The sequence below is a fragment of the Penicillium diatomitis genome (genome assembly GCF_028827545.1).
Source record: "Penicillium diatomitis strain IBT 30728 chromosome Unknown utg000012l_segment0_segment0, whole genome shotgun sequence".
In the NCBI taxonomy this organism is placed as follows: Eukaryota; Fungi; Ascomycota; class Eurotiomycetes; order Eurotiales; family Aspergillaceae; genus Penicillium; species Penicillium diatomitis.
The window spans coordinates 1,083,298-1,104,287 of NW_026623184.1; the positions used below are offsets into that span (position 1 = coordinate 1,083,298).

A 20,990-nucleotide genomic window follows, 5' to 3' on the forward strand; every position below is an offset into this window, starting at 1 on the left:
TCGGGTACCCTCGAACCCTTGCACGAGCCACATCGTGACGCTCGTGGCTGTTGAGATGACAGTTCCAGTGTAACCCAATCAAAGATTGAAAGATGATCCTCGAGATTTGGAGGAGATTTGAAATTTTACCAGTTGACCTGGCTGTATTCCGGACTTGAAAGATCAAGGCATTGATCATTCGCCCCGTTGAGGCGAGATGGTAAAGGCAGCAAGATTAATTAATCATCCAACGCATGAACCATGAAGTACAGACGCATTCAGGGAAAGCAGTGACCCCCAAGTGTGGCGCAGTTCCACCGGGAAGTGCGGGTTGTTTGATTTGGTTTGTCTCGTCGTACGTAAGTCCGCCCGCATGCCGCCCCCAGCTACAGGCCGCTCCTTAGAGATCCTGTGCCTTTTCCCCTCGTCCATTCAGAGAATTCCTTCGTCTCTAGGACATTTTCTTCTATACCAGAGACCCAGCGCATCTGCATGGTGCTTCCCAACCGTCGATTGACTGTACAGAACAATCTCTAACGCCCAAAAGCCGGGGCGCTCAAAACAATCATGGTGTGTGGCCTCTACCTACACCCTCCCCCCCCATGATTGTCGCAAGACCAACCTTCCGGCACCGACAAGGCTAACCCCGCAATTCGTTGCGACCATGTAGGGTCAGTCACGAAGACCAGCAGGCGGCGAGAAGAAGAGTCGCTTCGGTCGTAACAAGGCCGCCGCGGACGTTGGCGATGGCCGCCAGACTGGCAAGTCGCAAGTCAAGAAGGCTACCTTCGAGACCTCCAAGAAGAAGGAGATCGGTGTTTCCGACCTCACATTACTGAGCAAGATCTCCAACGAGGCTATCAATGACAACCTAAAACTTCGTTTTGAGCACGATGAGATTTATGTAAGGTGGCCACCGGCGCAATCAGAGACACTGCGGGGCAGAGTCGCCGCGCGTGGGAGATAGGACTGAGGCTAACGAGAGTCACATCAGACCTATATTGGACATGTGTTGGTCTCTGTCAATCCGTTCCGCGACTGTAAGTATACGTCCAATTTGCGCCCTGGTTGTCGATTTTGCTGACATGTGCCTTCTGGATCACAGTAGGAATCTACACTGATAAAGTGCTCGACTCCTATCGCGGCAAGAACCGACTCGAAGTTCCCCCTCACGTCTTCGGCGTCGCCGAATCCGCATACTACAATATGAAGTCATACAAGGACAACCAATGTGTGATCATTTCCGGAGAGTCAGGTGCAGGAAAGACAGAAGCCGCCAAGCGCATCATGCAGTACATTGCCAGTGTCTCAGGGGGCAGCGACTCCTCCATCCAGCAAACCAAGGATATGGTTTTGGCTACGAATCCTCTATTGGAATCTTTCGGAAATGCAAAGACATTGCGCAACAACAACTCCTCCCGATTCGGCAAATACTTGGAGCTGGAATTCAATTCTAACGGCGAACCAGTCGGCGCCAATATCACAAATTATCTTCTAGAGAAGTCCCGAGTGGTGGGCCAAATCACCAACGAGCGAAATTTCCACATTTTCTACCAATTCACCAAGGGCGCTCCGCAGAAATACCGCGACAACTTTGGTGTGCAGCAGCCACAGACCTATCTATACACAAGCCGCTCCAAGTGCTATGATGTGCAGGGGATTGACGACGTCGCCGAGTTCAAGGATACGCTTGACGCAATGCGCATGATTGGAATGACGGAACCCGAGCAAGATAACGTCTTCCGTATGCTTGCAGCAATTCTCTGGATCGGGAACATCCAATTCTCCGAGGATGATTCGGGTAACGCATCCATCACGGACCAGTCAGTTGTGGACTTCGTGGCCTATTTGCTCGAGGTCGATTCCGCCCGGGTGAACAAGGCGTTGACTCTCCGTCTGATGGAGACTGCTCGTGGCGGTCGCCGAGGATCTGTGTATGAGGTTCCGTTGAATACGGTACAGGCTTCCGCGGTTCGGGATGCTCTAGCCAAAGCTATCTATTTCAATCTGTTTGATTGGATTGTTGGGCGAGTCAATCAGTCTTTGACTGCTCGGGCAGCCGTGGCCAATTCGATTGGTATTTTGGATATTTACGGATTTGAGATCTTTGAAAAAAACTCTTTTGAGCAGCTTTGCATCAACTACGTCAATGAAAAGCTGCAACAAATATTCATTCAGCTGACGCTCAAGGCAGAGCAAGACGAGTATGCTCGCGAGCAGATCAAGTGGACACCCATCAAGTATTTCGACAACAAGGTTGTCTGCTCCTTGATCGAGGACAAGAGACCCCCTGGTGTGTTTGCGGCGTTGAATGATGCTTGTGCTACTGCACACGCTGATTCCGGCGCCGCCGACAATACTTTTGTCGGAAGGTTGAACTTCCTGGCGCAAAACCCCAATTTCGAGGCGCGCCAAGGCCAATTTATTATCAAGCACTATGCTGGAGATGTCAGCTACGCCGTTGAAGGCATGACTGACAAGAACAAGGATCAATTGTTGAAGGACTTGTTGAACTTGGCCGGTTCGAGCAGCAACCAATTCGTTCACACGCTCTTCCCCAATCAGGTCAACCAAGATGACAAACGACGTCCACCCACCGCCGGTGATAAGATCAAGGCCTCCGCCAACGACCTGGTCACCACTTTAATGAAAGCTCAGCCCTCTTATATTCGTACCATCAAACCCAATGACAACAAGGCACCGCGGGAGTACAACGAAGGCAATGTCCTCCATCAGATCAAGTATCTGGGTCTGCAAGAGAACGTGCGCATTCGTCGTGCTGGCTTCGCTTACCGTCAGACTTTCGACAAGTTCGTCGAACGATTCTATCTTCTTTCACCCAAGACCTCGTATGCCGGTGATTACACATGGACGGGCGACTCCGAGTCGGGCGCCAAGCAAATCCTGCGTGACACTAGTATCCCGGCCGAAGAATATCAGATGGGTATCACCAAGGTCTTCATCAAAACCCCTGAGACGCTCTTTGCTCTGGAGGCTATGCGCGATCGGTACTGGCACAATATGGCTATTCGTATCCAGCGTGCTTGGCGCAATTACCTCCGTTACCGTATCGAGTGTGCGACTCGTATCCAGCGATTCTGGCGCCGAACAACAGGCGGTCTCGAACTGATCAAGGTGCGTGATCAGGGACACCAGATTTTGCAGGGTCGTAAGGAGCGTCGCAGAATGAGTTTGCTTGGATCCCGACGCTTCCTCGGTGACTACCTTGGGATTGGTAACAAGGGTGGTCCTGGTGAAGTGATCCGCAATGGAGCGAACATTAGCAGTAAGTCTTCTTTCGATGTGGCAGATGGCCGCTCGCAGATTGATCTAATCCGTACATTACAGCATCGGAGGAGGTCCTGTTCTCTTGCCGTGGTGAGCTGCTTGTGTCCAAATTTGGTCGATCGAGCAAGCCTGTCCCTCGCATCATTGTTTTGGTAAGTATATGATCAACCAAGTGGGCGATTCATAAGACGTTATTAACAGCCGTCGCAGACCAATCGCCATGTATACATTGTCTCCCAGAGTCTGGTCAACAACCAGCTCGTCATCGCCTCAGAGCGCACAATTCCTCTCGGTGCTATCAAAAGCGTTAGCACGTCCAACTTGAAGGACGATTGGTTCTCACTAGTCATTGGAGCCCAGGAGCCTGATCCTCTTCTGAACTGCGTTTTCAAGACGGAGTTCTTCACTCATCTTTCCACGGCGCTTCGAGGCTCTTTGAACCTCAAAGTTGGCGAGAGGTGAGACCGCCACAAAGACTTTATTTATGTGTCATAAGTCGTATCTAACCCTTTCACAGCATCGAATACAACAAGAAGCCCGGAAAGCTGGCTTATGTCAAAGCAGTCAAGGACCCAGCAGCGGGTGCGGTTGATAGCTACAAGAGCAGCACTATTCATACTAGCGCTGGAGAGCCACCCAGCTCCGTCTCCAAGCCTACCCCGCGAGCCAAGCAGATAGCTGCCCGGCCTGTGACCAAGGGAAAGCTGCTTCGACCGGGTGGCCCTGGTGGAGGCCCTTCGAAACTCTCTGCCGCCGCTCGGAAACCTGCACCAGCTGCGCAGCCTTTACCCCAGACGAGTCAGCCCGCAGCGCAACCCCGGATTGTGCCTCAACCTGTGGCAGCAGTGTCCGCAGCCGCCGCTCATTCACGTACCACATCGACTAGCTCAGTCAGAGCGCCCCCTCCCCCACCCCCATCTGCACCCCCTGCCGCGTCTAGAAAGCCAACTGCCAAGGTGTTGTACGACTTTAGCAGCGATCGTGACAATGAGCTGAATATTCGGGCTGGTGAAATTCTGGAGATTGTGTCCAAGGAAGGGAACGGTACGTTTAATCCACGACCCAATTTCCAAATGAAAAATGAAGAGATCCAAGGGCCCTAATACTCTCTCGCACATTTATAGGATGGTGGCTATGCATGAACAAGACCACGTCCGCGCAGGGCTGGACACCCGAAGCCTATCTCGAGGAGCAAGTTGCGCCCACGCCCAAACCTGCGCCTCCTCCCCCCCACCAGCAGCTCCTCGGGCAGCTCCTAGTCCTGTCTCTAATGGGCACGGTGCCGTCGCTGCGGCCAAATTCAAGCCTGCTCCGCCTGCTCCACCTGCGAAACGACCCAATATGGCCGGGCGCAAGCCCGCACCTCCAGCTGCTCCACGCGATAGCGTCCTGAGTATGAATTCGGGCGACTCTTCTGGCGCAAGTGGTCGCGGCACCCCAAATAGCACTTCGAATGCCAGTCTCGCTGGCGGTCTGGCAGAGGCATTGCGTGCACGCCAAAGTGCTATGCAGGGAAAGCACGATGATGATGACGAGTGGTAGGGTACAGTAGTACATTTCAAACTGCGCTCTTGGCTCGCGCAGTCAGGAAAGAGGGGTGTATCTCGTTTTAAGGGTTCCAGGTCAACTCTTTCCATGCTCCCGTTGCGTTCGGGTCGGTCGCGGGCACATTTTTGCGCTTAGCGTTTGACCTTTTTTTTCCCTTGTCTTTTTGGCCCTTCTTCTTGACTCTCTTGCCCCTTACTTCTTCATTTCCTGCCTTGGGTTCTCTCCTTTCTATCGGGTAACCAGCCATTACCCCGTCGTCATTGTGTTGTTTGAGTAGTTGTTGCGTGTCGTGTAAAGCAAGCTACGGCTATGAGAATTCAAACCATTCCCTCCTCGACACCCTTGATAATTCAGAGTTCAGATTTGGAGCTGGGTCTGCCCAAGTCTGATATTTCATCTATTGCATTCCTGTGTTTCACGTCTCGCTTGGCTGAGCCCAGAAGTAGTAGTCGGGTGAAATCGAAGCATCGAGATATTGACTTTACTTTCGTGCATAACAAACATTTACGTCGACGTCGTCGAAACTGGTCTTTGCTGGCGTATAGATCTTGTACAAGATCTCACCTCCAAAAGGTTGGTCACTCCTCGATCTTGCAGTGGTCACTCTACTCATTCGTAGACATGACTTTGGTCCAACCATATTCTCATGAGGGAGCTAGATTACCTTGTACAACGTAAGCACTAAGGTGATGATTTCTGTGCCCGTTACATGCTCACGTCGGGAAATTGTCTTCAGGTAGTTTAGTACTTCAGTTGATTGACTTGGAATCGAGGCAACCTTCGATCTAAGCGAGACATTTGTGAAATCCGAATATTCTGCCGTGACATGCTGGCCAATCTTACTTCAGTAGACGTATTTCACATTGACTAGATTGATCAAGGAACGTTTCCATCGTCGACCGAGAAGAAACTTTGAAGATTTGATGATTCAGGTGTGACGTGCTAAAGGGTCTCTACTTCAGTAGATGCATAGCAAAATGACTACAAACGTGGAAAAGATCAAATTCCGCGTTTTACAAGAACTTGCTGGCCAGGCTCAACAATCCACTGGGGCCACCGGTGCCGCCGAGACCACCACCCTGACTCTTCATGTACATCTTCAGAGCCATCTCTGCGGCACTGTTAATGGCAGATTGCTTGTCGCCCTCCTGTGATGTGGTATATTAGCGTCATGGGTCAATTGGCGGTGGGATACAATGAAAAACAAGGACCGGTATAACCGGTCTCCAAGTCCACAACCCAGGCCTGTCATCGACAGTCCCCCCCCCCCCCCAGATACATCCACGTCTTCTCATGACGTGCAATGATCAACCAACGAGGGTATAAAATCAAAGACTCACCATCTGCGCCCCACTATCCGACTTCTGATCCCACAACTGACCGGCCTGAGCCATCGCCATCCCAATCAACTTGTTCTTATCCATACCGCCGTCATTGTTCCCACCCGAAGTGAACATCTTCAACGCCTGCATCGCGGCGCCCGCGCCCACGGTCGACGAGTCGTGACGGCGTCCGCTGTCGTTGTTGTCGTTGTACATGGCGTTGTGGGCCTGGACGGCGTGGTTCTCGTCGACTTCGATGCGGGACGGGTCGGAGAGCTGGGACTTGCGGTCGTTCAGGAAGGAGAGGGCGGAGCTGAAGAAGGAGCGGTCTTGGCCGGAGTCTTGTTCGGCGTGGGAGGCGGCGCTGCTGAACTCGTCGTCATAGTTGTTGTTGTTGTTGTTGTAGCCTTGGCTTTGGCCGCCGTATGAGGGTTGGCCGCCTCCGTACGGTTGCTGGCCTCCCTGGAAATTCTGCTGGCCGCCATAAGGTTGCTGCTGTCCGCCTCCATATCCTTGCTGATCACCGCCGTATCCTTGCTGGCCACCGCCGTATTGTTGCTGGCCGCCTCCATATTGTTGCTGGCCGCCTCCGTACTGCTGCTGACCACCACCACCACCACCACCACCACCACCACCACCACCATACTGCTGGCGGCCGCCTTGGTAGCCATTATCGTTGTAGTAATCGTTGGAAGACATGGTTGATGATGGGAAAGGTGTTGGTAGACCAGCAAAGTCTATATGAAAAGAGACAAACAAGAAGATCAGCCAATGCAGGAAGCAAAGAAGCCAACAGAGAAATAAACAGGAGGGTCTTACTGTTTGCAAATAGAGGAAGGAACACGGAAGAGTTGAGAATGCGTTAAGAATGGAGAGAATGACCAGGGGCGCAGGCACACTTCCCGTGCAGAGAGCTCTTATATGTCCGGAGAAGTACGGGTCAGGTCGTCTGGGGAGTACGGTGAGGTCAGCCGTGGATTGCGGTGGATACGAGCGGGGTTGTTGCCTATCCTACGTCTCTTTGGGCTTCCGATCGGATCGAGTGGCGGGGTTGTTTGGGTGCTTGTGTGCTGTGTTATGTGCTTGGGTGGGGCGAAGCTGCAGCCGAAGGACGACTGCGGTTGACGATGACGACGGGAGAATGGGGAGGGGTGTGACTGGGGCGGCACAGGACAGCGGGGGACACAGATGGTCAGGTTGGCTTCAGTACACTGGCAAACTTCTGCTGTCAGGCGGGCATTGAGCTACTAACGGTGTGGTGGGAGAAACAATGTCACTGTTAAGAGGGCATGGGTAATTTCGTCGAGAGCCGGCCATGTGTTTACTGTTTAGTATTTAGAGAAGAACATACGAGGGGTACGGCTTCCAGGAAGAGGACGTCTCCTGAGCACTAGTTCCGACAAAGTAAATCACCCATGCTCATTGCAGGCGAATCTATAAATCAAGTATGTAGAAAAGCTCTAATGGACAATTGGGCCAGAGTGAGGGTTAATCTCCAGCAATTACGATGAGACCGCCCGCAACCTCGAACTTTTGTAGACCGTTGTAGAATGAGACATGTGTCAAAGCGAGAAAAAGAAGGGCAAACAGAGAAGAGAGAGAGAGAGAGAGAGAGAGAGAGAGAGAGAGAGAGAGAGAGAGAGAGAGAGAGCGTGTGTGTAGCGTAGTAAGCAGAGAGATGAAAATATCCGGGTATCAAATGCGCGCATAATAGGACGGTACCGAAACCAAAAAAAAGATCACAAAAAGGAATCACAACATCCGCCCAGGGACGCCAGTGGTTCTAGACGAAACCGAAGAAAAGGACAAAGAGAGGAGAGACTGGACAGCCAGGGTGGCCACCAAAGCCTGATGTCAGCCCATCACAAAATAAACATCTCATACTCATCATCCGCCATCGTCCGCAAAAAACGCAAGTCTCTCTGTCGCGAACCGACCACGCACCGGTCGTCCCCGTCCAGATCTCCTTCCGGCAACCATTCATTGGGGAGATCAGCCAGACCAAAAGACTGTCCCCAGTTTCGACGCTCATATTGCATGAATCCACCGAAATGGGGGTCTGTATTGGCGACCCAGATCGCACGGCCGTCGGGGGAATAATCAGCACCGCCAATTTCACCGAAGAAATTGTGCACTTGTCGGGACCGGAACATCTGCGCATCAATGATCGAAATGCGATCTGCAGGTTCAGCGCAAAGCAACGTTCGAGGTCCACCGCCAACCGGAGAAAAGCGAAGGGAGCGGTACCCGGCCACATCAGAGTCGATCGTTTCAAGGGCACGCCAGGTACGAGCATCCCAGATGATTACAGTCTTGTCCTGGTTACTCGTGGCAATATGCCGCATGTCCGGGGACCACGCACAGGCGAACCCAAAGTCACGATGGCCCCGAAGGGGATGCACAGGCCGGCCCGTATCAGCTTCAATGATCCACGCGTCCGGCGAGTCCCCAATCACCACACGAAGTCGACTGTCGGGCGATGTGGCGGTGCAGTTGATGGGTCGAGAGAGTTCTTGATCAGATACGAAAAGGTTGGTTTCGCAGTCCAGCACACGGAGATGACGGTCATTGGACGCGAACACGCAGATGGGCTCACGACCGGTACGATTTCGAATGACGTCGACATGGTTCGTGATGCCGTCGTTGAAGTCGGGTGTCACAAGGCCCTTGGCACCTGCACCCTCGCCCGTATCCCGCCGAAGTGCATACTCGCCGCAGAACCCGCCTGCCACAGTGAGCCCAAATGCCGATTTCATGCTTGAGACCTTGACAGGGTTGTGGAAACCCAGTTCAGGTATGGGTCGACTCAGATCAATCAAGCATGAAATATCCTGGAACTCGGGCGCCCACGAGTATATCTTGGATCGACTGGCAAATTGGACCGTGTTAGATGCGGGCACGGACATCAGATTGCGCAGCTGGAAATGTTCCACGGTTGCTTTGCATTCAGTGTACATGGACTTTTCTCGGAAAAAGACCTCTTCCTGGGGCAATCGTTCCGCCAGCTCGTGGGGTGAATAGTCAAGATTGTGGTATGATGTGTACCACCGATCGCGAAGATCTCTAGCATCCGAGCGTTTCACCTTCAGGGTCTCAGCCCAGGGCATTTGTTGCAGATCAAAGGCCCGATTGGTGAATTCGCGTGGTCGATGGATTTCCGGGGGCTGCTGCCAATACATCATCCGGGTCAACGGGCGAAGCTGAGCAGATACCCTATTCTCCGAGTGGGAGCCGTGAGGTGAGATGTTGGATTGGTCCATCCAACGCTGGATGAACTCGTCTATCGTCAGATTGCGCTCGAATGCTGTGGAGTAGGTCAGTCAGATGCGCTATGAGGGCATTTTGAGATAACGGTGACTCACTAGTAGTATGCACAATCGAGGCAGGATGCCAGTCATTGTCTTCTTCTGATTGATTCCCCATGGAATCAGGGCCTGCAGCGGCAAAGTCGGGAACGGCGGGCGCATTTTGAGGCGGCTCGGCAATCGTCGAGGCATAAGTGATTTCCTGATAGAACTCGTCGAGATTCACATCGTGCCATGCATTATCGCGTTGTGAGTGCCCCGCAACATATTGATAGAAGTGGGTTTCTTCATCAGGATAGAATCGGAGGAAGTCTTCCAGCTCGTCATCAGGAATGGTCGAGGGTGACGGATGATCCCCTGCCAAGCTGGACTCATAATCCATGATCATGTCGTCGCGACAGAGATCATTGCTGTTGGTGATCGTCGCAATGTTGCTCCACCTCGTGGTCTGGCCCAGTAAGTCTTGCACGATTCGATCCATCACGAGATCATCCTGGCCAGATAGCAAACCGGATGACCGTTCATCCATTTCGGTTGACAGGTCGTCCGCACCGTGTGGAGCCGAGCGGGTATTCTCGACAGTACCGTCCTGAAAAAGCGATTCCATTGTCACAAGTTGTACACCAGATTGGATTAAGGCGGATGGGACGGTCGCGGTCACAGCGTTGACGACCGGAGTTTCAGCCACAGTAAAGGCTTCGCCTTCATTCACCATATGGGGGTTCTGCATGATAGTCGTCAAGGCTGCCAGATGTCTATTTTCTTCCATTTCATCCTGGCTCATTGTGTGTTGGTGATCCAAGTGCGAGACGACACGATCGGCCTCGCCAGTCAAGGCCGATGCACCATCGACCCCGTCTGCGGCCGAGCGGCTGATATTCATGCGCGTTAGAGGTATTCCCTCATGCGAATCGCACGACACATCGTAATGTCCTTCTGTCGACGGAAGAGGATCTGCCGTTCGTGACAGATTTGATGGTAGCGGCGAGGATCCAATAATGCCGTCACCGCGCATCGCCAGTCATGGAAGGGGCGGGGTGAAGTCGAAGGACTGCAGGCTTAGATCGCACGCAACGGAGGTGTGTCAACGCAGTAGCAGAAGCCGATATGAGCTATGACCGAAAGATCGCCTTCCAGAGAGAAGATGAGAGGAATCGATGGAGTGCGGGTCGACGAGGGTATGGCCGTTCGTTGGAAGCGGGGACCCCAGGGACGAAGGCGCGAGAGTAAGTAGCGGAAATAGTAGCCCCACGCTCTGAGCAAGAGGCAACTGGGCTGTCCTGATTCTTCGATGGACTGTGATGCTATCTGTTCTGTGTGGGTGTATCGTTGTGCAGTCACTGTGAGCGCTGCAGAGGTACGCGGATATGTCCGGAGAGTATCGTCTTAAGGCCGACGAGGAAGGGTGCCGAGGAACGCGATAATTGGGAGTCGACCGATTGAACGTATGTACATATAGGACGGTCAGACCTCGCCGATGGGTGAGAACAAGAGGCCAACGAGAATGGAGAGCCGCCGCGTAGCGGGGCGGATGTCTCGAGGGGCGTCGAATCTGTCGATAAAGAAGACGCTCGTCACCGCAGAGAGCGACAGGGGCGGGGAGTTGACTGAAAGGCCAGGGAGACAATCCGGCAAGAGGAGCAGCTTACACGTGGGTGCCAGGCCCGACACCTGAGAATGAACACCCCCGTGACAGTCAAACGAAGACTGAGCGCACGCCGTTACGCTTGGGCAACGTTTCGCCCACGGCCAATGGGTGGCGTTGGTCCCAGGTTTGCAAATTCGGAAACGGGCACAGATTGGAGAACTGGAGTCCTGAAAGTTGTCCGAGCGTGCTGTTTCAATGACAATAATGCCTCAAGCCTTCAATTAATGTATAGTCGGTTCAAGGTGGAGCGACCGACGGGAGTCAGAGTGGGTGGACCAAGGGATTTGACACTGGGTAGAAACCGAAGATGGACAAACTCATGGGTGCCTTGATACCTCTGTATAGTTGTATACTGCGGTATACATCTGCCTGGGATCGATATGCTCGTCGATCAAAAGGTTCTTTGTTCTTCCTCTAAACTTCGCCTACGACGGGGTCCGAGGCTGGAGAGACGAATGTAGGATGACGAAAGTAGAAGTGGAGCTCATGCGGACGTGGGATGAATGGGACTACCCGGAGGCAAGTGATGATGGGAAGAGAGATGAATCCAAAAGGATGAGCTGACGCCAGGCTGCTTGTCAAGGCTTGCAATTCAGCCCCGGTCAAGGCAAGATGATGTGCGAGTGAGACAGGAGTAGGAAAATCGTGATTCAAGAAAATCTGTGAAGCATAAGCCACAGTATACCATGAACAGACGCAGTACGCCCTACGCACTGTGAGTGTACGCAGTGTAGGATGCAAGGCCGAAACAACATGGGGCCTGCAGGTGATGGCCAGTGGCCACAGAATCTCCGGCGCTCGGAGACCGGGGGAGAATTACTCCGCCGACTGAGCCGGCCCTGGTCCAAGCGTCCACTCTTTGGATGTGCAAGCAGATCTGGTTGCCATGTAACCATACTCAGACCAGACTTCCAATGTGTCTTCCACTCCATCTTCCGATCAGTGTCGAAAAAGCTCCGCTGTGAGTACTACTATTACATACATAGTTAATCAGCTTGGTAGGTGATAAGCAGTGTACGAGTTCGTGATCGGCTTGGATTAAAGCAGGCCGATGGCTCTGCCATTGTATATACTCCGTATGAATACAGGCGACGGATAAGACAATATGGGAAACAAGAAAAGATCGAGTGGCACAAAAATCTCGGCCATGACCGGACGCTCGATGAATTGCTTCAGGACTCGAACGGCAACGGAAGCAATCATCAAGAAAGCGGCAAAGAATTGAAAGAGAAGCCCGAAAGTGACAATGGCTTGACGAAGACATGAACATGGGAAATGACAGAAGATGATATGTAAAATTGGCAAGACACAGCTTCAGCCAATGAAAAGCAGGGTGACAGGCAAAAGAGATGAAAAATCACAGAAGAGGCTCTCAGCAAGAGCACTTGAATTATATGAATGAAGGCGCCGAGAATCAGTAATCGGAGTATTCCTCGTAATTGGGATATCCGCTCATGTCACCGCCACTGTGCGGCCGAGGTTGCGTCCAGCCATTGATCCTCATGCGTCGTTCCTTTTCAAAGTCACGCCAGCGCTTCATGGTGATTTGAGTACTGTCGAATTCACCTTCGACTGCACCGTGACCTTCATCCTTGCCACCGGCCGTCTTCCGAGTGTCACCCCAGGAGAAGTCGTCGAACTTCCAGAAAGCGTACATTGGAAGGACAAAATTCCAAATGGGAAGTGATAAGAGGTAGATGAACATCCAGACCACATAGATGAGACGGTGGGCGGTGATGACGATCAAAACACCGGGAAGGCCGAGAATCAGAGCGAGCAAGACGAGCGGGATGATCTGCACAGGTTTGCGGATGATGGAGGAAATAATCACGTAGACGGTGAAGGCGATGGCGGCCGGGAGAACCAGCGTTCCGATCAGCTCGATGAAGATGACGAACTGCATGCTGAAGCAGAACGTGCCGCAGAGATCCCGCACAAGAACGAGCTCGAGAAGATTGTGAACGGTACTGTTGATCCAGCGACGGCGCTGGGAAAGCAGCACCATGAAACTGTCCGGAACCACAGTCTTGCAGACGGCCTGTGGTACGAAGATCTGCTTTCGTTTGGGGAACGTCTTCAGCATCAGCGTGGTCAGATACCGATCTTCACCCAAAAGAAGCAGGTTCTTTTTGTGCAAAGTATCAACCAAATTCTCCGAATAATGCTCGACAATGTCCGGATTAGCCAAAATAGGAACCCAATAGTTCTGGCCTCCCTTTGGTGCCTTGATTCGGTACATCGAGAAACAGCCTGGCAAACAGGTAACACCTCCGAAAACAGATTCGAACGACTTGGCCTGGTGATGCGAAATGAAATATCTGCAAAGGGTACATTGTTAGCAAGTCGACCCGGTGATGGCCAGACGATTGGAAGGCAAAACATACTCAAATACTTGAATCATGGTGACCCAGCTGTCAGTCTTGTTGGCGATTTTTGTCTCACCACAGAGACCCATTACATCGGGATCTTTCACCATGGCCGAGATCATATGCGTCAGGCTGTCGGGGAAGACCTTGGTATCGGCGTCGACCATAAGAACCACCTCGTAAAAATCGGGCGGTATACCAGTCACATTCCACATGCCATTGAACATCTCGAATTCAAGCTCGGTCATGCGCTCATCGAACATGACTTTCTGGAGGAAAGACATCAGGACGATTTGACTATCACGCTTTCCACGATTGCCCGGCTTGGACTGTGTGGCCTCAGCCGGAGTACCGCACTTCACGACGACCATCATCGGCACTCGTTGCTGCTTCTCGGGAGGGACCATGGAAGTCTCGCCATAATCGTAGAAGCCCGAGTACACCTTCGCCATGTTGTGGCGCTTGGAGCCAGTGGCCACGGCAACGTACGAGAAAGCTTCTACTTCCTCCGGAGGCACAGTATGATCCTTGAGCATGCCAACGACGATATCTGGAGTGGAAAACTCCTCGCCTTTACCTTTAATGATACCGTCACAAATGACCAGAATAGTCTTGTGACTGTTGGGATAATCAGTCAGAGCGATTGAGTCCAGAGTCGTGCGAATTCCCTCCTCACCCTCCGAGTAGCATGTCACGAGACAAAGGGCATGAGCCAGGGGGAAGCCATAAGGTTGCCAGTCGGGCGGAGGCTGAGGGACCACCGATTCATGAATGAATCCAGCTGGGCCGGGTACTTCCGACTCCGACACAGTTGTCACAAATCCAGGGTCTTGCTGCCCAGGTCCGATCAGGCTCGTTCGACTGGCAGCGGCATTATGGCGAGAATTGTCGGCGCTCAGCGTCCCGTTGCTGCTGTTGTGGCTCGTCTTATACATGGAGTTGCTATTTGCGGAGCCGGGCATCAGATGAGTGGTCGAATTCTGGCTGGCCATGGTCACGTATTGTTTGATCTGTTTGCCGGTTCCCGTGCTGCTCACCACGTACGGACTGGAGAAGCGAGAAGTGGTGGGAAGGAAGCTAGCGCGCTTGCTGGCGCGATCCGGCATGACCGGGTCAGCCACGCGAGGTGCAGGGCGGTAGATATCGTTGGACCAGTCCTCGATCTGTTGATTTCGCGTACGAGCATCGGATGCCATGCTGGTCTGTTGAGCAGCGAATCGAGGCGCAAGGAACCACTGGAAGAGCAAGGCAAAGGCGAATTTGACCACGACGATGGAGAGAATGAAGATCAACGACACATAAAGCACCACCTTGGACGCAATACAACCGACAGTATCGGTGTCAATGCTGCCAACCTTGATGATCTGGGTCAAGCATTTGCCAATTCGCTTCTGCTCCCCGCTTTGCAGATAGTAGGTCAGATCGACACCGCGGACGTCAGGGTTTTGACGCAATGCATCGAATTCAAATGGATATTGCACCTGGTCCGGGTTGAACCATCGAAGTAGATCCAGATCCAGAACGTTGCCAGAATACACGGCGAGGTTTCGACTCTTATTCTTTGTATCTTCCCAGGTATAGTAGACGTCGCCGGATCCAGTCAGGTTGTAGAATGCATTTCGCGCGCCACGGCTAGTGTGACAGGCCCAGCCCTCGTAGTAGGAGGTTGTCGTGTTAGGTTCCGATGAACCATCCTGGTTGAAGGCGGTGCATGGAAAGTACCAACCAAGATCCCCATTCGAATTGGTAGGGACACCACCACCGGGCTTCGCCGTGATAAGACCCTTGCATGCACCATTGACTTGCTGGAAGAAGAAGCTGCCATCTTGACCGCCGTACTTGTGCGGCAGGTCATATAGAACATTTGAACCACCAGGAATACCCTCAGCGGGGGGTGTGTGGAGCCGGTCAAGTCGTATGCCTTGCCGTGGAAGATCATGTAGCCGCCGCCGACCTCGTTGACTTTTAAGCGGAGTGGTGGATTGCGACAGACCACAGCCGTAAAACCGAAAGTGAGGAAGCCCACGAAAGCAGCGATCATAAGGATCAGACTGATCAGACCGATCTTCTCCCGCCAAGCCGTTCGCTGCTCTTTCTGCGGCATGCCAAAACATTTGAGGACAAAGTCAGGTACCAGACAGCTGACCAATGCGCAATAAGTCGTCCACAAGTCGGGCGGCCGTACTTGCTGGATTACTTTCTGACGCCTTTGTTCTTCGCTGGACATGCCACTCTTCGAGCTTCGCCGTGCAGATCTTCTCTTCTTCTTCGATCGATGCCGGCTGGGTGCACGATCCATAGGCTTGTTCACATTGCCGTGTGCACCGTACAGTTGGTCTTTGGACTTTGAATCCAAGCTCTTTGAGCTATTCGTTTCCGCTTCGGGATCTCGGTCGAGTAAGGGGTCGTCGCCTGTGGCTGAAGGATGGACGGGCATCCGGTGGGATCGTTGTCGGTAATGATAATTGGGATGATCGCGATCCATCTGACGCCGCTCCGGTTTCACCAGCGTCTTTTTACGCCTCACACTAGCACCACGCTCCATGCGTTCCTCGTCGGTGCCGGCGGTCCGTCGGTGACTTTGTGATCGGCGGCGACGATGTCGATGACTTGACGGGGACGTTGGGTTGTCGCTGTAGTCGGCTGGATCGGTGTCTCGGGTGTGCCGACGGTGCGAAGACTCGCGAAAAGCACTGCGCTCTTCACGCCTGCCCGGTCTTTGCGGCAACGACATTGCTCTCTACTTGAAGTGGGGGGGGGGCGGCCTCAGTCAGATTTTGGGCTCGGAAGGTTGACTCTGGTTGCGTTTGAAGTTGACGGCACCCACTTTTAGGCGGCAGATACCTCAGCCAGCCTCGGGGCTGTTCTACAGACTGTTCTCTCGGTAGAATATCTGGATCGGCGCTGCTTCACCACATGGATCGACTTGTTGCGGTGGACTGGGAAACGGTGCGACGGAACTAGAAAAGGTTCCGCAAAACTCAGGGACGGTCGGTCGGCAAGAAGAGGCAGTAAGAGGTCCCCAGGTGCTACCGGTAAATTAAGCAGCAGTCGTAAAGTCGAATGCGCTTCACGCCGCGGGAGAGTGCAGATTATGCAGCAGATGGCGCTCAAATCGAGGTCGGCGATCACGGGGGTGGAGAACAAGCAATTGGTGTCCACACAACGATAGGCTGCCAGGGCCAGCGACAGAATCAGACGAAGGGCCTGAAGAGAGCCAGGCTACCCGGAGAAAAGCAAGAGTCTTGTTTTTCTCAAGGGACAATGACGCCGGTCGGACAGAGGTACCGGATCTCGAGGGGGTAGAGAATCGAAAGAGAAAAAGAGGGACACAACACGAATCACTACGGTGATCGATTCTGTGGGGGCGGACGCAGAGTCAGGGACCACGGAGGAGTCACGGGGTGCTCGGAGATCTGAGCCATTCAAATCTCTCCCGCCTCAATGTGCACAAAGAAGGGCCACAGTAACCGAGTGCCGTACCGTTGTCCTCGTAAAGACATAGACGGGCCCAGTGGGTATCTAAACTGATGCAGTAATTTGATACTTTCTACCCTTAGAGCTTAGTTAGACAGCGGGCGATCGCCATGACTAACGTGAGCTCTAGGTCTGCTCTCATGGGCTTCCACGGGTACAGTATTGACTCGTTGCCTAGTGTTTGTTTAGTGTTTACAACTGTAGATTAGTTATTGGACAGTGGACACAATGTCACGACCGGGGTGATTGTGCTCTTTACACCCTATTCCTTTTCCCCGCCGATCAAGACATCGAACGCTCACCTTCGATGAGGATCCTCATCCAAAGACACACCTTCTTGCGAAGACAGATGGTCCTGCATTGCATCATTTGCGTCGTCTACAGTTCAATTCGATCATCCTTTATTGTACCACAGTCCGGCAAACCCAGGTGGTTCAAGGCGGATGGCCACGCTTTCCGGGTAGAACGCTATTTGCGGGAACCAAAGTTTGCCCCTGATCTATTTTTACATTCGACTGCGTAAAGGATTGGAATCGTGCTCCGGTGCTGTAGTAGTTACTGATTCCTACCTATACGTTCGCGAATACCGTGGCAGAGTGGCATTCAAGAATCATAGGCAGCCGGCATGGAGTAGGCCGAGAAAGAGGCCACTGTATAGGGTTTCATACGGACCGTATAGAATCATGAGCAAAGTGCTCTCCTCGAGGAGAATGGAAGCTTGCCTTCACGTTTATGGGCGTATTGTGATTGGCTTGGGATAGCCGTCAAAGCGCCACTTGCCTATGACTATTAATAGAATCGATGTATATGTGGTTATGTAGTCTTGCAGAACATGATAGACTCTTGTATATGATCGGTGATGAATCCTCAAGCCAAGGAGGTGGTTCCGTCAAGTTAAAGATATGGCTGCACGCTGTTACGGAGTTTGTTCGTAGCTAGCTGCTCCAAATGCGATCACTTGAGGCAACGCACACTGGACATTTTACACGCATCAGGCTGGGAATCTTCAATGATGAAGCTTGATCTGCTGTACGCCGATGCAGTTCCAGCGAGAAGCACGATGCTGGACCTCTGAGGAACACTCATCAATCTCGGTTCCAGCCTCAGCCTGAGCAAACGAGCTGGGAATCCTTATCCATTTTGGCCGGGCCCCCGCCTGTGGCATATGCGATCCTCGAGCCTTGTTCAAGCGTAGACATACCGGTGTATAGAAATATCAAGCAGCTGGCAGGAAAACGATCAATGAGTTCGTGAGATATACCGACTTGAATGCCACGGATGGAGACGCCTTTACCGAGCTCCACCGCGAGAGTTTCATTCGAAGAACAGCACGACCATCGTTCTCATTCATGGAGCGCTTGTTTCTGGCTTGCACTGGGACATGAATTGCCCCCCTGTGTGATGCTCAAAGCTCTCCTTCCAGGTCTTCTAGGATGTGGCAAGTTTTACTACGATTTTTTCTTTTCGTAATTGACTTCCCGACACGCCTGATTGCACATGTCCCTCGCACTTATGCCATCGACAGAGCTTGGCATATCGTCGATCACAGCGCACACGCCAACTTGCAAGGAATTTATCAACTTGATAACTCACTCTAGTCGGCTACTCGGCTCTCTCTTTATCGCAAGCTTTGAAATGATGCTCCTACACTACTCACGTGGTATGTTCACTCCACTGTGTCAATCCGAATGCCAGGGAACGGTGTCCTGCATGTCTAGTTTCGCGCGCAATGAACGGCGCAGATCTGCCGCCCCCAGATGACGAAGCGTATCCATCCTGTTGATCTTTTCCCTCAATTCATTCTACCAGCAGATTCTCCATTGTATGATGATCAGTCATAGGCGTCTGAAACGTGCCTTACCTGCGCCCTTATGAATGCTGGAGACAAGGGCAGGTTCATCCCACAAACGGTCATCCGGACGCCGGACGACACCACTCGGTCGACGAATATTGAGAAATAGCAAATTCCAAAAGAAGTCACCTCCTCGCCCCTCGGAATGCAATATCCGTGGAATCGGCAACAGCCTCGGAAAAACTGAGGGATGCAGTGGCTTCTGATGAGCGCAATCAAATGCCAGAAGGATACGTGGAGCTTCGAAAAGAATGTCTCTTCGGAATTTGCCTGCTTCTTGCTTAAACGCAGCACAAGATGACTTTCATGTTCTCTTGCAGTACTTCTTCGTGTCTGTCTGACATGCAAAGTAAGCCTCTTCTTTGACCTGCAAAGCCTTCTTCAATATCTGGATTTTTCGTCCTCGCTGGTGCGTCTTCACAATCATTGCCAGACCCGGAAGCAAATAGTTATACAACCGAGAAGGGAGGTCATCAACAGGTTCTGGGTCCTGTACGGAGTGGCGAGGGACTGTCGACATACGGACTGGTACCGCCACGAGCATGAAAAGGAGTGGAAGTACTGAGTTCTCTGAGGTTGGACCACTTTCGACCTCGATGGGGAGGGCCAGATTTGATTTTTTGACACTTCGGACCATCTCGCGCAGAGATATGTCTTTTTTAATATTCATAGGCAGTGATTACCATCATAGTCATAAAAACTGTCTGGGTACTTGCTTCACTTGCATTCGAAGATACTTCCATTCTCTCGGCTGTCAGAAGAGATCCAGTGATCGCCATAGAATCATGTATGTATGTATATTCAAAGTCTAATAGCGGAGACACAATGAACCTCAAGCAAGACCCGGCGTGTCCGCAATGCGGAAGACATACTTCACTGCACTTGCTTTGCCTGCCTTCAGATCCTTCAAAGCATCCTCCACACCCTCCAAACCTCTAGGCCTCACCTCATAAGGATGAGCAGAAAAGGTGCCTTTTTGCAAGGCCCGCGTAAAGTACCGCGAGAACACCTGACCGAGATCCTCGTAGTTCTCATGGGTACCAAATCCAGGCTGATTATGAACAGAGCCAACTGATGTGATCGTCTTCACGGCAGGAGACACGTCCAGCTCATTCGGCAGCACAAAGTCGACCTTGCCGCCTTCTGCCACCGAGTTTCTTACAACCTCTGCGCTGTCCTCGGAGGCGATGGTGTCAAGGGCATGGCGCGCAGAAGAATGGCCGGATTTCTGGAGGCTTTCCTTAATGGCTTGGATGGTGGCCGCGACTCCTTGGCGATAATCCACGACTGTGTCGCCTTTGCTTGGGTCGAGGAGGCCTTGAACGTAGGGTGCGCCTTTGCCTGCGATGGCAATGATAGGGTGGATGTTGCTGTTGCGCGCCAGTTTGATAGCGAAAGAGCCGACGGCCGTGCTGGCACCGTAGATGACGAATGGCGTGGGAGTCTCAGTAGGGGTCCAGGGCGCCGGGAGCTCGAGGTGTCCGTACAAGGAGACGGCCGCGGTCAAGGCCGCGAGAGGAAGGGTTGCGGCCTCTAAGAGCAGAAAGTTTTAGTACACAGAGCCACACATAATGGGAATGCACTCATCCTACCTTCGAAGGACGTGGTCTTGGGCAAATGGAAAGTCGTGTGACTCCACGCAATGGCATATTCAGCATAGGAGCCATGAGGCACGCACATCTCATGGAAGGCGGCGACACGATCGCCCGGCTAAGAGAGAAAAGGTCAGCTCAGACCGGCAAAATGAACATGATTCAGGAGGTACTTCAGTAGCCTCGGAAGACTCACCTTGAACTCCACTACATTTGCGCCAACCTTCTCAACGATGCCGGCAATGTCATCTCCCTGATTCACACCATTCTTAACTGCCTCAAACATAGGTAGGCTAGAGCCCGCAGCAGCAGCGTACTCCGGGACCTTCCAGTCCTTGGGGTTGGACCCAGATACCACCACCTTGATCAAAACTTGATCATCGTTGGGTTCGGGAATTGGACTGTCTACAATCTTGACGGCTGGCCCGATGAGGTTGATTACTTCTTTCATGGCGGATGACGAGGTGATCGATATGGAAGGGTGAGCGTTGGTTTGAGAAACCCGAAGAGATGCAAGTGGACAATTATATCGTCAATTGCCACTCCCACTAGTTGATAGCGTCTGATCTCAGATGCTGCCTGCCCTCCTATCACCTCATGACCTGACGGGGTG

The 20,990-nt window shown here is 52.4% G+C and overlaps 5 protein-coding genes across 5 annotated transcripts; 1 reads left to right on the plus strand and 4 right to left on the minus strand.

Moving 5' to 3' along the window:
* Positions 1 to 546: 546 nt before the first annotated feature.
* On the plus strand, positions 547 to 4,809 carry N7539_008283 (class I myosin myoA; the record flags this gene model as incomplete). Its single annotated transcript, XM_056937883.1, has 8 exons — positions 547 to 549; positions 650 to 883; positions 974 to 1,019; positions 1,085 to 3,265; positions 3,328 to 3,419; positions 3,469 to 3,725; positions 3,785 to 4,315; positions 4,392 to 4,809. The coding sequence occupies 8 exons, from the start codon at positions 547 to 549 to the stop codon at positions 4,807 to 4,809; spliced, it is 3,762 nt and encodes a 1,253-aa protein (XP_056786975.1).
* Positions 4,810 to 5,828: 1,019 nt separating this feature from the next.
* N7539_008284 (uncharacterized protein) lies at positions 5,829 to 6,836 on the minus strand (the record flags this gene model as incomplete). The annotated part of the gene is made up of 2 exons (XM_056937884.1): positions 5,829 to 5,963; positions 6,156 to 6,836. 2 exons carry the CDS (start codon positions 6,834 to 6,836, stop codon positions 5,829 to 5,831), a joined length of 816 nt encoding a protein of 271 aa, XP_056786976.1.
* A 1,163-nt stretch (positions 6,837 to 7,999) lies between these two features.
* N7539_008285 (WD40 repeat domain-containing protein) lies at positions 8,000 to 10,457 on the minus strand (the record flags this gene model as incomplete). The annotated part of the gene is made up of 2 exons (XM_056937885.1): positions 8,000 to 9,441; positions 9,500 to 10,457. The coding sequence occupies 2 exons, from the start codon at positions 10,455 to 10,457 to the stop codon at positions 8,000 to 8,002; spliced, it is 2,400 nt and encodes a 799-aa protein (XP_056786977.1).
* A 2,047-nt stretch (positions 10,458 to 12,504) lies between these two features.
* chsF (chitin synthase CHS3) lies at positions 12,505 to 16,190 on the minus strand (the record flags this gene model as incomplete). Its single annotated transcript, XM_056937886.1, has 3 exons — positions 12,505 to 13,408; positions 13,475 to 15,294; positions 15,339 to 16,190. The coding sequence occupies 3 exons, from the start codon at positions 16,188 to 16,190 to the stop codon at positions 12,505 to 12,507; spliced, it is 3,576 nt and encodes a 1,191-aa protein (XP_056786978.1).
* Positions 16,191 to 19,617: 3,427 nt separating this feature from the next.
* On the minus strand, positions 19,618 to 20,828 carry N7539_008287 (uncharacterized protein; the record flags this gene model as incomplete). The annotated part of the gene is made up of 3 exons (XM_056937887.1): positions 19,618 to 20,318; positions 20,378 to 20,495; positions 20,574 to 20,828. 3 exons carry the CDS (start codon positions 20,826 to 20,828, stop codon positions 19,618 to 19,620), a joined length of 1,074 nt encoding a protein of 357 aa, XP_056786979.1.
* Positions 20,829 to 20,990: the final 162 nt, after the last annotated feature.